This window comes from Nicotiana sylvestris, chromosome 8 (genome assembly GCF_000393655.2).
Source record: "Nicotiana sylvestris chromosome 8, ASM39365v2, whole genome shotgun sequence".
In the NCBI taxonomy this organism is placed as follows: domain Eukaryota; kingdom Viridiplantae; phylum Streptophyta; class Magnoliopsida; order Solanales; family Solanaceae; genus Nicotiana; species Nicotiana sylvestris.
In genome coordinates, this window is record NC_091064.1 from 16,942,319 (window position 1) to 16,955,005 (window position 12,687).

General features: G+C 35.7%; 1 protein-coding gene across 3 annotated transcripts; it reads right to left on the minus strand.

Moving 5' to 3' along the window:
* Nucleotides 1-779: 779 nt before the first annotated feature.
* Nucleotides 780-7,778, minus strand: LOC104235145 (uncharacterized). 3 transcript variants are annotated; one of them, XM_009788839.2, is made up of 6 exons: nt 7,460-7,760; nt 4,960-5,013; nt 3,636-3,739; nt 2,460-2,564; nt 2,282-2,320; nt 780-1,304 (listed from the first exon to the last, which is right to left on the minus strand). In XM_009788839.2, the coding sequence occupies exons 1-6, from the start codon at nt 7,533-7,535 to the stop codon at nt 1,152-1,154; spliced, it is 531 nt and encodes a 176-aa protein (XP_009787141.1). In that variant the 5' UTR covers nt 7,536-7,760; the 3' UTR covers nt 780-1,151. The 3 variants fall into 3 exon arrangements, with proteins under 3 accessions (XP_009787141.1, XP_009787142.1, XP_070009238.1); XM_070153137.1 differs by lacking the exon at nt 780-1,304 and adding an exon at nt 1,698-1,955; XM_009788840.2 differs by lacking the exon at nt 2,460-2,564 and having other exon boundaries at nt 7,460-7,778.
* Nucleotides 7,779-12,687: the final 4,909 nt, after the last annotated feature.

A 12,687-nucleotide genomic window follows, 5' to 3' on the forward strand; every position in this document is an offset into this window, starting at 1 on the left:
CTTATCTACGCGTTTGGTAAAATTAAAAATGCTTATAAGTTAAGTGCTTATAAGCCAAAAATAAGTCAAAAGCCATAAGTTGGTCTCCCCAACTTATCAAATTTCAGCTTATAAGCACTTTAAGTTTGACCAAAATATTTACTATTCTATCCCTAAAATACTTCTTTTTAAAACAAAACTCTTCGTATACCCAGTTCTTCAGCTGCATATTATTAATTTCAGCACTTTTATCCAAACACATAACTGCTTATTTAAATCAGTTTCAGCACTTAAAAGTACTTTTCAGCACCTAATACTTATCAGCTAAGACAAACGGGCTCTATGTCTATGGCTCGCACATGTCACTAACATGAATATCAATTCTACTGATGGGTATATAAGAACAAGGCCAAAAATAGTAGTAGTATTTTTTTTTTCTAAACTCAGAAAATATTATTTTATTTGTTAAAAAAATTATTAAACTGAACATTAGTAAGTTATAGAAAAATTCAAGTGGTACATGCAAAACTTTATACTTTTACATTAAGAATTGTTAAATTGTCTAATTTAATTATCAAATCTTCAATAAAATTAGTGAACGTCATTTAGGTATAAGCATTAGCTTCTCCATTGTCTAGTCCGCCGTTGAGTGAAATCAGAGCCTCGTTTTTCCTTGGTCTAGTGACCAAAAACAACGAAATTAACATTGTTTTGTAATCAAAGAATTGAAATAAATTGCTCAATAAAAGATGTGTGGTTTATGAATAATTTGCTAGGATCTTAAACAAATTAACTAGCAATTCGGGATAATAATTGGCTGGTCCTATCGAAATTTGCAAATGAGACAACAATTTTAGCTATGTAATACAAAATGTTCTTCTCATGATAACATGAAACACTTGTCTATGACTGTTTGTAAGATTTCAAGTTTCTTGCCAATTTTCCAAAAGAACCAAAACTACTACTGCATCTAATATGTTGTGACAAAACATAACGAGTTATGCCAGTAATCCTAGTAGAATAAAATAAATGCATTCCTTCTGAATACATCTATTGTTAGATTCCCAGTTATCTTAACTGTTCGATCCACCGCTGCTATGTGGAAGTCCCAGGTACATCATCAAAATCTATTGTTAGATTCCCAGTTATCGCAACTGTTAGATCCACTGCTGCTACGCGGAAGTCCCAGGTACATCATCAATGAGTTGGCTGGATTCAAGGGGTGGTATTCTTTTAACAGCAGGCATGGCCGGCTTCTCTTTGGGAGGAGGCTTGAGAGGCTTGCTCGGATGGATTTGATCGACTTTTTGGGAAGGAACATCAAACTGCACAACCAACAACAAAGCCATTGAATAAGAAACTGGAAATGTATAATGCAATAACATGCAATGCAGCACAAAATGCTAAGACGGTTGCAGATGAAACGAACAAGCATCCGGTCAATAATTGGATCAAATCGCTTGTGAATTAGTCTACACGGATTCTTCGTTCACCTAAATGTAATGTATCCATAACAATGGTATAAATATTTGATATGCATTCTTCAACAACAATAACAACAAACCCAGTGTAATCCCACAAGTGGGGTCTAGGGAGGATAGCGTGTACACAGACCTTTAAGAAGGCAGAGAGGTTGTTTCTGGTAGACCCTCGGTTCAGGAAAGATAAAAAGGAAGGAGCAACAACACCAGCCAACCAATCAGAAAACAGAAGCAAAAGAAACAACAAGTAATTGGTATAAATTCTTCAAAGACTGAAAATACAAGTACTCAAATCATATCCACATAAAGTTGCTTTAAGAATTTATCCTTTTTTTTCTTGGTACTACTTATTTCTTCCTAGTCCTCACAAACAGGGGCAGCACAGAGTAAGCCTGAGGCGCTACTTTCACTTAGATCCTTTTTCGATAACGACACTTACTCCACCATATCCATGCTTCTAAATACCTTGAATTTCACTCATTATCTGCAAGCATACTTTTGAGAAGAAAAGAAGGATCAGTACTCAATAACTTTTCAAGTAGCAAGCTTCCGAAAACATGTCCAACAAACCCTATGATAGGGAAAAGAGCAGCAAAATGCTATCTTTTCAGTATCTTGATTTGAGAAATTACAGTTATTTTCTCCACTGACATAAGGGTCTCATGATCACTGGTCACGAAACAAGTTACAACAAGGTATTGTATCAGTGCATATTATTATCTCGACCCAGTTTAATTTCTTTACAATTACTTAGATAATTCAGTTAGTGCAACTACTTAGGAAATAAGCTCCCAAAGCTTATGCCAATAGCGCAAACAGACCTTGTATCCGCAGCCAGCTACACAAGCATGAAAGCATTCCTGCATGCAATTAAGAAGATTAAATGTCACTTATGTGCCAAAAAAGAAGTTTATGCAATTCACATTTTTTGTTTGAAAATTATACTCCGGAAACAAACAGATATACGATATTCCAATAATAAAACAACAACTACTACACCTCAGTCCCAAACGGTATTCCAATAATGATGGAACAATTCCTTTCCTCTTTGGATAAGAATTCAGTCATTTTTCTCCAGAGACCTCTTTGTGCACGTTCGAATAACTGCTAGCAATCATTTTCAACAACTCATCACTTATATTTTGTCTGCACAAAGTGAGCTTAAGAAGCTAACTCAATAGATGATAATGGAAACTAAAGAGTAGAACTCAACCCCTTAGCCTTTTTTCCTTTTCTTTTTTTTCTCTCTCGATAAGTTCCTGTTTATGAGTCTAAACAATAAGCGCATTATATTTGGTTGGTGCATCACTCACTCTTTCCTATAATGCAGATTCGGAAGCTAAAAGACAAAAAGAAGAGAAACCGTAGAGAAACAACCAACTTCAATGCAGAAATCAACCTTCGAGCGAATCCAAAGAGTATTGAAATTCTAACTATTACAATACCTAAGGAAATCAAATTAACAAACTAAATAACAAGAGGTATTAAATCATCAATTGCTTAGCAAGTCCCTCCTCAACAAGTCAATTCAGCTGAAAAAACCAATGTTGCTCGGACTCTCCAAAATCGTCGGGTACGTGTCGGATCCTCCAAAAATACTATTTTATTTTTGAAGGATCCGACACGGGTGTGGCAGCATTTTGGAGAGTCCGCACAACATAGGATAGAACCGATGACTGGATCATACTAGATATAGGTAATTAACTTTCATGACATGAAAACGTAACTTTTAAGTTGGCTTATGAAATAGCATTTACTGCCAAATTAAGAGGGATCTAAGCCTTCCTTTCTTAACCTCATAACCAGATAGTCAAGATACTGATCCAGGGATCCACGAACGCTATATTATTTTGATGAAGTCATGAACACTTATATTAACATATGAAGCAAAGGCATCCACAACTGCTCTAGAAGCTCCCTTGATTTTTTTAGAAGCTCAAAAAATACAATCTTGTTTTGTCTGTCTTTTGCTACATACAATTTCACAATTTGGCAAGATTATGAAGAATACTATTAAGAGTGTTGGCGTTCAATCCAGACCTTGTACAGATGGAAAATTGAATTTGAACTACGATTGACAAAATTCTTCGTGATACAAATGACATTGTTAGAAACATCACATTTTGAGAACTGTGAAAGAACAACCAATGAAGATAATAAGAAGGGTGGGGAGACCTCAGAGCAGCTGGCAGCACCAGGGGATCGATCAATGTAAGCACTCCACTGTTGATCCTTCAGAACTGGATTTTTATAGCATATTTCCTCACATTCTGACAAACCTGCATTTAGCTATTCATTCTTCTAGTGTAGCTTGGACCAATAGATAAGCCTCATTAAGGTCTCAAGTTTAAAAAATAAGACATTTCCTAAGCATTAGTAATAGATACATGCAACATCTCGAGATTAAATAATTTAATTTGAACTCCAAAGGGGAGCCACATTATGGCCATTCCCCGAACTTGAGGAACCATGAATATCAACTTACGCTGTTTGTCTCGAGGTTAAATAACTTAATCTAGCCATATAAGATAACAATTACATGGGCGTTCTACAAAGTTGAGGCATGGTTTTCCATGTTCATAAACTAGATAGTATTGGACTAGATAGTATTGGGCTGCAATGGCGTATGCAGAATTTTCCTAAGCGTTGTCGACATTCAAAGAAGTGAACGAATGAACAAATTACTGTAACGACATCATATATAAAAAAAGAACACAATTCGAATCCTATTAAGAAAACAGAATTCAAGTACATCGCTACAACTCTCCTCGGCGTGTTTTCATTTGAAATGTATCTATTATAGTCTCATTAGAAATAATATTAAATTCTTCATTTTTCTATATAAGACACCAAACAATCACTCAAAAACTCATCATATATTTGATTCCACAAATCGGCCTTAATCTACTTCATCACCGAGAAATAAGATGAAAGAAAAAAGAAATAGTAAAACAACTTCCAGTGGAAACAACGGCACCTTAGAAGGGAATTTATTTTTCTTTGGAATGTGTGATATTGACTCTTGACCTACTGTTTTAGTATGAACTTACCATCTAAGAGGTCAATAGTTCAAGCCCCACTTATATGCACAGAAATTTTAAAACACAACGATGCATCTGCCGATGTTCGAACCCATGGCCTCTCTTATTAAACTAAGGCACTTGACCAGCAGAGCCAAGGAGCTCTACCTAGTGATGTCATTTTATCTTATTTAGCCTATGTTTTATTTTTGCATATTATTATATACATATATCGTGAAAATTTCCAACAAAGTGGTGTCCTGCTGGGATGTAACCCATATTTACATATTATCTTGCGCAATATAACAAAATTGCTATTCATCAAAGCAGGCTCACTGCCATGTGCAAGTGCCTTTACAGGCAACATAGTTCCTCATCACAATGGTTAGATAGCAAGATAAAGAGAGCAGGCAACTTAACTATTCACCAGGGTTATTCAGAAACCAACAACATCCATAGCATGGAAGCTTGTAACTTACATTCATCCCATGACTCGCCATCAGCATCACATCCTTTTTTGCAGAAGACTCTCCCTTCAAAAATTCAGACATAGCAAAATTGTGATATATCCGAGCTTATTCATGCCAAGAAACAAATTACTACAAGAATAAGTCGACACTAAAATATTCGAAATAAATTAAAGTGGTATTATATTTTGTCAAAGAAAATATATCTTAGAGAATTGTTTTGTAACGAAATTACAAATAGATGGACATAAAGATCGCAAGCTAAAAAAGGCCGGAGTGATTATTGTTAAAGTATTGGGTTTTACTAGCTACCCTCCTTTTCCATCTACTTCCATAGACAACATACTTATTACAGTTGAATTATCATGCTTTCAATTTCTTGATGTCTATGACATGCAATACTTCGAAAGAAGAGCAAATTCCAAGTAGGTTCATATTTGTCCAACTAGCATTGAGCCAGAACTTGCAACCAGTGTTGTAAAGGTCATTTTTTACAAGGATCCAAAATCTGAGAGCCTCCACTCAAGGAAATAAAAAAAGAGAAAATTCAGATACTTGAATAAGGACCTGCTAATGCATCTTATCCATTCACAACTAGATATTCTTAAGCTACCCATGGTGACCTTTAATTGCAGTGACACCTTAAACAAAGAGAGCAGACCAATCACAAATAGATGATCGTTGGGAAAATAAAAAGACCTTCTAATTTTCCATAGTTAGAGGAACTTGACATTTTTAAAGACCTTATTGACTGTTCCTGTTGGCAGTTATCTTAAAATTCTTTAAAGAGTTGTTACTTTACCAACTTGTCCTTCTCAAAAGAAGAGAGGTAGCTGATTAAAATTCTCAATGTAAAGGATTTTCTTTCTCTTTTCTGCTTAACTAACACATTTTTGAATGCTCAACCAACACACTCTTTCTATTATATTAGTCCAATCACACACCTTAGGGCGTCCTCTAAATTAACATGGCAACATCACCAACTTTAACACTGAATGGTTAGATCCATATACTGATTATCCATATCTAAGAGAAAACTACAATTTTAGAAACTATAGGAAGTTACCCCTCAAAAAAAAAAAAAAAAACAATGGGAAGTTTCTACAATTTTAACAAACTACAAAGTGAAGAAATGTAGATCTACCATGAATTATTGCTGATTATTCAGAGTAGCTAGATTGGCTCAAAATCTTATCACTTGAAAATTCAGTAAGCTAACCATAAATTGCACAAAAGGGAATGTGTGCAATTCATTTCATTGTAAGTAATGAGTTATACCAAACACGCTTATGGTAAAACCAGCGCAGTCAGCAGTAGTCTGAGTTCCCCGGACTACGAAGGTAGAATAGGCTTGGTAAGAGTTGGAAGGATTCGAATTAAACAGCATGCCTTAGAAATCCAACCAAATGCACATGCCTAGAGGAATGCTTCGAATTTGCTTCATCGTAAGTAATGAGTTACGCCAAACAAGCCACCGGATTATGATGGTAAACCGGGCCCGGTCAGCAGTAGTCTGAGTTTACCAGTCTATAAGGTAGATCGGGTTTGCTAAGAGCCGAAAGGAATACAAATGAGAAAGAAACGGCATGCCACAGAAATCCAACCAAACACAGGGTCCAACCAAAACCTGTTTGTTAGGTATACTTAGGATAGAAGAGAAATAGCACCCTAATGACGGCAAGTTGAAAATTTTCCTCCAAGCACTAATACTTTCTACCTCTTCCTTCAATAGCCAGACACAGTTGAAAACAGCCTAACGCAATGCTGCTGAGCTATAATGCTATATCATGCATAAAATGTCGGATGGATGCATATATTCAACAATCACTCAAATTCATACTAACCTGAAAACCAATTCATGAAACCAATTCATCGCAATCTATAGGGCTTAGATGCATTTTGATTAAAAAAACCCTCTTAATTTGGTACCAACCACTAATAAACAACAACAACAACAACAACAACAACGATCCAGTAAAATCCCACAAGTGGAGTCTGGGGAGGTTAGTGACTACGCATACCTAACCTCTATCCCGAGGGGGTAGAGAGGTTGTTACCGCTAATAAACAATGTAATCAATTTGAAAGACCACCATAAGCTCTAAAGATACCGGCTTTGTCTGTTGTTGTTGTTGCAATGAAAGTTTTTACACCATCAGTGCATTTTAACATATTATATTAGGTTACTTATCAATCAATACTCATTAAATAGAGTGAGTGACCTACATATAGCTTTTAAGTGACCATCTGCGCATAAAACTTCACTCTTTTTAATTATTCTTGAACAATTAGTCATACCCACTTGGAAAATTAACATAAGAATTCTGCCTTTACATAAAATTCCCAAAATCCTATAGCAAATGGCCACTATTTTCCTCCCATCAAACAAAAATAAAATGGAGATTATTCTTGTTTTGATAGCACACATTAACATAGTATAAAATTCAGACACAGAGTAAATGCATTTAGAATTTAAAGAAAAATATCTACAAGAGTGAGAAGAGAATAATTACAAGGGATTTGCATGAGAGCAGCGTATTTATGGGTGCACTGATTGTTACACGGCGGTGCCCATTGCTGCGGAATCATTTCTTTTCACAACTAAAAATTATAACCCTTGCCTTTCCTGTTCTTTTTTTTTTATTGGGTCAAGAAGGAGATGGAGTTATGGAAAAAGAAGGAGAGGAAAAATGGAGGAGGAAGGAAGAGATGGTCGAAAATAGAAATGGGGTTACAAGTGCACAACAACGGTTACTTCGAAATATATGCTGTCTATACTCTTTTGTATCGCTGCTTGCCCCTTGGGTTTTTGTTTTCTCTTCTATCCCATGTAATCAATTAATCTGGATTCACATCCAATTTTATATAGTCAAACATTTTTATAACAACATCATTTATTTCAATATTTTTTAGCTTTTACACTAAGGAGTTGTTTGGTTTGAATATAGCTTATGCCGGGATAAGATATGCTTGGATTAGTTATGCTAGTATTGTTATATTATTAAATATTTGGTATGTTAGTATTAAAAATAACAATTGCATAATCTTTAAGAAGAAGGTATAACTTATCACGCATTAATTACCCCACCCTCTACAAGGTATAAGTATTTCGGTACTAATTTTAATACCGATATAACTTATACCAAGTTTGCTAAATAAATAAAATATTAAGGTGGTATTGAATTTTTATACCAGCACTATACCTTCTTATACCTCATACCAAACGGCCTCTAAGTGATTGGTATACACCTATAACAATACTAAAAATTTTAAAAAAATTAACTATTATAGACAAAAATTATCTAACAATCAAAAAAAATTTCTTTCTAATGTTACATATAAATGATAAGAAAACTATTCAAATTTAAAATCTCAAAAGATATGTAGATTTCACTAATTATATATTAAATAAAACTAATGCATTATTAATAAATCCATAACTAAACGTAGAAAGTTTTTTTGGGTTAAACTGAAAATTTTCTTTAACCAAGTGTAAATATGTACAACCGCCCGCTCATTGAACTCTAGAGGCGGGTCTCACAAAAATAACCTATCCTTCGTATCACTTAAGTTCCACAGCTGGAACTCAGACTATATGCTAATATGGATATCTATTTATCCTATCTAGTATTGCCCTCCATTTACAATGTCTTTCTCCCTTAATGTGCAATTGCAAGACAATTTCTCTAACTCTATCATATTCTCTTTTCTTGTATTTTGAAATCTTCTAAGGATCCTTTCCATCCATATATGGTATACTGTTGCTGCGAAAGCACTCCCCAATATCTTCCATTGTATGTTCTTGCTCTTTGTTTTCGTAGACAGCCAGTCATCTTCTTCCTGCCACTTGCTTATTTGTCTATACGTGCCAAACAAACTTAGCATGTTCTGCCATATAAACTTCGAATATGGGCATTCGAAGAACAAATGATCATGTGTTTCCTCTTCATCAGTTGTACAGAGGATACAATCTTTGGGTACTAGTATCCCCCATCTGGTTAATGTATCCACTGTTGCTAATCTCTGATGAATTAAATCCCACAAGGTGAATTGATGTCGAGGTAGAATACCTTGTGTCATGAATAATGTGTTCCATGTAACTTTTGGGAACTGTGGTAGGATTGGAGTATATGCTTTGTTGATAGTGTACTTCCCCTGAACAACATACAACTTCGGTTCTTGGATTCCAACAACTAACCTTTTTCTAGCGTCGAAGATCTTCCTCACTAACCAGAGCTAGCCTGTTTAGGTGTATCCATGTTCTCTAAGTCCTTCTTATTTATATAGTGATTGTGAATCCACCTGACCCATAGTTTGTCTTTTTTTCTATGTGAGTGCCCATAGAAGTTTGCTTATTGTTGCTCTATTCCATATAATAAAATTGATGATGTTTAGTCATCCGACTGCTTTTGGTCTACGGATGGTGTCCCATGCAATAGGAGCTTTCTTACCTTCAATACCTCCATGCCAAAGAAAGTTCCTACATATTCCTATGACCATATCATGTACTTTTTTGGGGAGCAGGAATACCTGTGCCCAATAAGTTTGCATGTCAAACAACACTCTTTTAATTAGTTGGACTCTCCCTGCATATGATAAGAATCTAGCAGTCCAACATCTCACCCTTTCTGCAATTCCGTCCACCAATGGCATACACTGACTGACAGTGAGCTTCTTTGAGGACAATGGTACACCTAAGTATTTGAATGGCAAGGCTCTAGTGATGAAATGCAATTCCTCCAGTATTTCATCCTTATATTGAGACGATACACCTGCTACATACAGTGAGCTTTTCTCCATATTTGCTTGCAAAATTGAGGCAGCAGAGAATTGTTTAAACGGTTTCATCATGAGATTAATAGACACCTTGTCTGCTCGACAACACATCAACAAAACAAATATGTACCACTCCCAACTTTACACATTTAGAATAGTAGTTAAAGTCTGGATTTGATTTCAGTTGTTTCAATGATCTGTTCAAATATTCCATCACCAAAACAAAGAGGTAAGGTGACATGTGGTCTTATTGCCTGAACCCTTTTTCTTGCCTGAAACCTAGGTGTTAATCCTCCACTAATTAGAAGAGCATAAGTAACTGTTCTTACACATTCCATAATGAGATTAACCATTTTATATGGGATCCCAAGCTCCAGCATAAGATCTCTCAAGAAGCTTCATTCAACTGAATCATAGGCCTTTCTAATGTCCACTTTAATTGTGCATCTTGGTGATACTACTTTCTATGTGTATCCTTTGATCATTTCATGAGCTAGTATTACATTATCCAAAATGTTTCTCCCTTCTATGAATGCAGACTAGGAAGGCCCCACCAGGTAATCCACAACTATTTTCAGCCTAGCAGTAAGTATCTTAGCTATAATTTTGTACATTGTAGAGCAGCAAGCAATAGGTCTGAACTCTTTTACATAATTTGGATTTGTCACCTTAGGTATGAGTGTGATAGTGGTACAATCGACGTCTCTTAGTAGTTTCCCTGTTTCAAAGAATTGCATTACTGCCTTTATAACATCTTCACCAATCACTTGCCAATTCTCTTTGAAAAATTCAGTTAGATAACCATCCATTCCCGGAGCTTTGTCTATTGGTAAATCTTGCACAACCTTTGTGATGTTTACATCAATACCACACAAGAGGGGGGTGATTTGTGTGGTGACCAATTTTTCGCTTAAACTGTTTATGGAAGGACCTGGTTCTTCTATGTGTTCCAACTACTACTGTTGCGAAATAATAAATATAAAAAGTAAAGAGCACACGTATTTTTATGTGGAAAACACCCGGCTCAAAAGGTGAAAAAACCACGACCTACTACTCAGTAGGATTTTCCCCAACACTTCACTAAATCACTAAGCCAAAATAGCATTTACTAAACTCTTTGTAAACCTAAGAATTACCTCTAATCCTGTTATAGCAACCAGCCTCTAACTGTTGCGATAACTTCAAGTTAACTCTAACTTGAATACTCAAAGTACCTATTACAATTGTTTCTAGATAAAGCTGAAAAGTACAATATGAAAACACCTACTACAATTGAACTAGAAATAAAGAAAGACACATAAAACTCTTTATGGAGATGGTTATTCAATCTGGTTCATGTAGCTTCAGGTTTGCACACTTGAATTACACACGAACTGCTTGCAAAAAGCCTTGCTATTTTGCTCCCAATTTACGTTTAACTTCTGCGTTTTTGTGCAACACTTGTAATGTGAGAACATCCTGCAATTTATAGAGTTAGTAGATGAAGAAATAACTAGAGTTCTGATGCAACTCTTCCTCGGTGGAAGAGTTCTAGTTGATTTCAACTTCTAACTCCTTCCCTATCTTGGATAGTGTTCTCTTTGACTAAGGAGTCCTTCTCCTTATCAATTATGCAACCTTTTCGATCAAGAGATATTAAATACACCAAGTTAAGCTTATCTCCTTCACGTGCAACCCACATGCTCGAATCTGCCCGTTTTTGTGCACCTGAGGAATGGACCTGGTTCATCCTGAGTTCCTTTGTCAGTCTTCAAAACTAACCTTTACTTGGGCCAACAAATTCCCCCTTTTTTATGATGACAAACTCTGTGCTTTTTATAAGCTTAGGCCCTGTTTCAACTCAGCTCAACATCAACACAATGTTAGAAATATTTTTCCTTTTTATCACTTATCATCAAGGACCAGGTATATTAGGTTATAAACATCACTTGTTTAAAGCACAACCTTTTTCCCCCTTTTGGCATCATCGAAAAGTTGCATAAAAAATGTGAGATAACCAGATTTTAAAGCTTACTCATGGCCACTGAGGCTACTTCAAATGCAATCATGGATTAATCATCATAGATCAAGCTAATAATTTTAACCATCAAAGACATATAAACAAACAGTTAGAGCAAAAGACAGTGAATTTCATTGATGATTGATAAGATTCTACCACAAAGCATAAGAAGAAATAAAAATACTGAAAACATGAGCAAAATAAACAAAAATCCCGAACTGGGTCACTGGTTAATCTACAATATGCTAGGAGGCTTAAGGCTGGGAAGAACTAGGTGATTGGTTTTTAACTTGGAGGAGTTTCAGCACACCTTGAAGAATGCCATCATTCTTCTCTTTTTCTCTTGCCAGCTCAGTTCTGAGAGCATCTCTCTTAGTCTCCATCTCAACCAACCTCTTCTTCAGTCTTTCAATCTCAACATCATTAGCCCCACTTTCTTCCATCAAGGCTCTGACCTTGCTATTTACTGGTACCTTTTTGGATGAACTAGGTTCTTTAGGAGTGACATTGACTTCATATCGTAAGTAAGCAGAGTATTAACCCAAAAATGATCCATGCTTGTACTAACCTCCCACCTTTTCATAGGTACATTGAAATGTGCAAGCACAGTTGTGAGAATGAAGTCATAGGGAATGGTATGAGTTTTGGTGTCATTAATAACTTTATCAAGAAGTTGGATTATAGCTTTCAGTCACTTTCTTCTGCAGGTCTTGCAAGGGTTTCCTCTACAGATGAACCAGATTCATCTCCCCAAACAACCATTGCACATGCGTCCTTATTTAAAATCACAGGAGTGGGTGAAAAATCAGCCACTCTTGTCCCCTTTCCCCTCACAGTACTCTTAGCACCCTTGCTCTCTTTTTTTTCTTTTTTATTTTTACCACCAACTTCTCCAGATTCTGTAGTCTCAACACCTGCTATAAATCCTACAAATCTAGTTTCCAAATTTGCAGCAATATTAGAAAT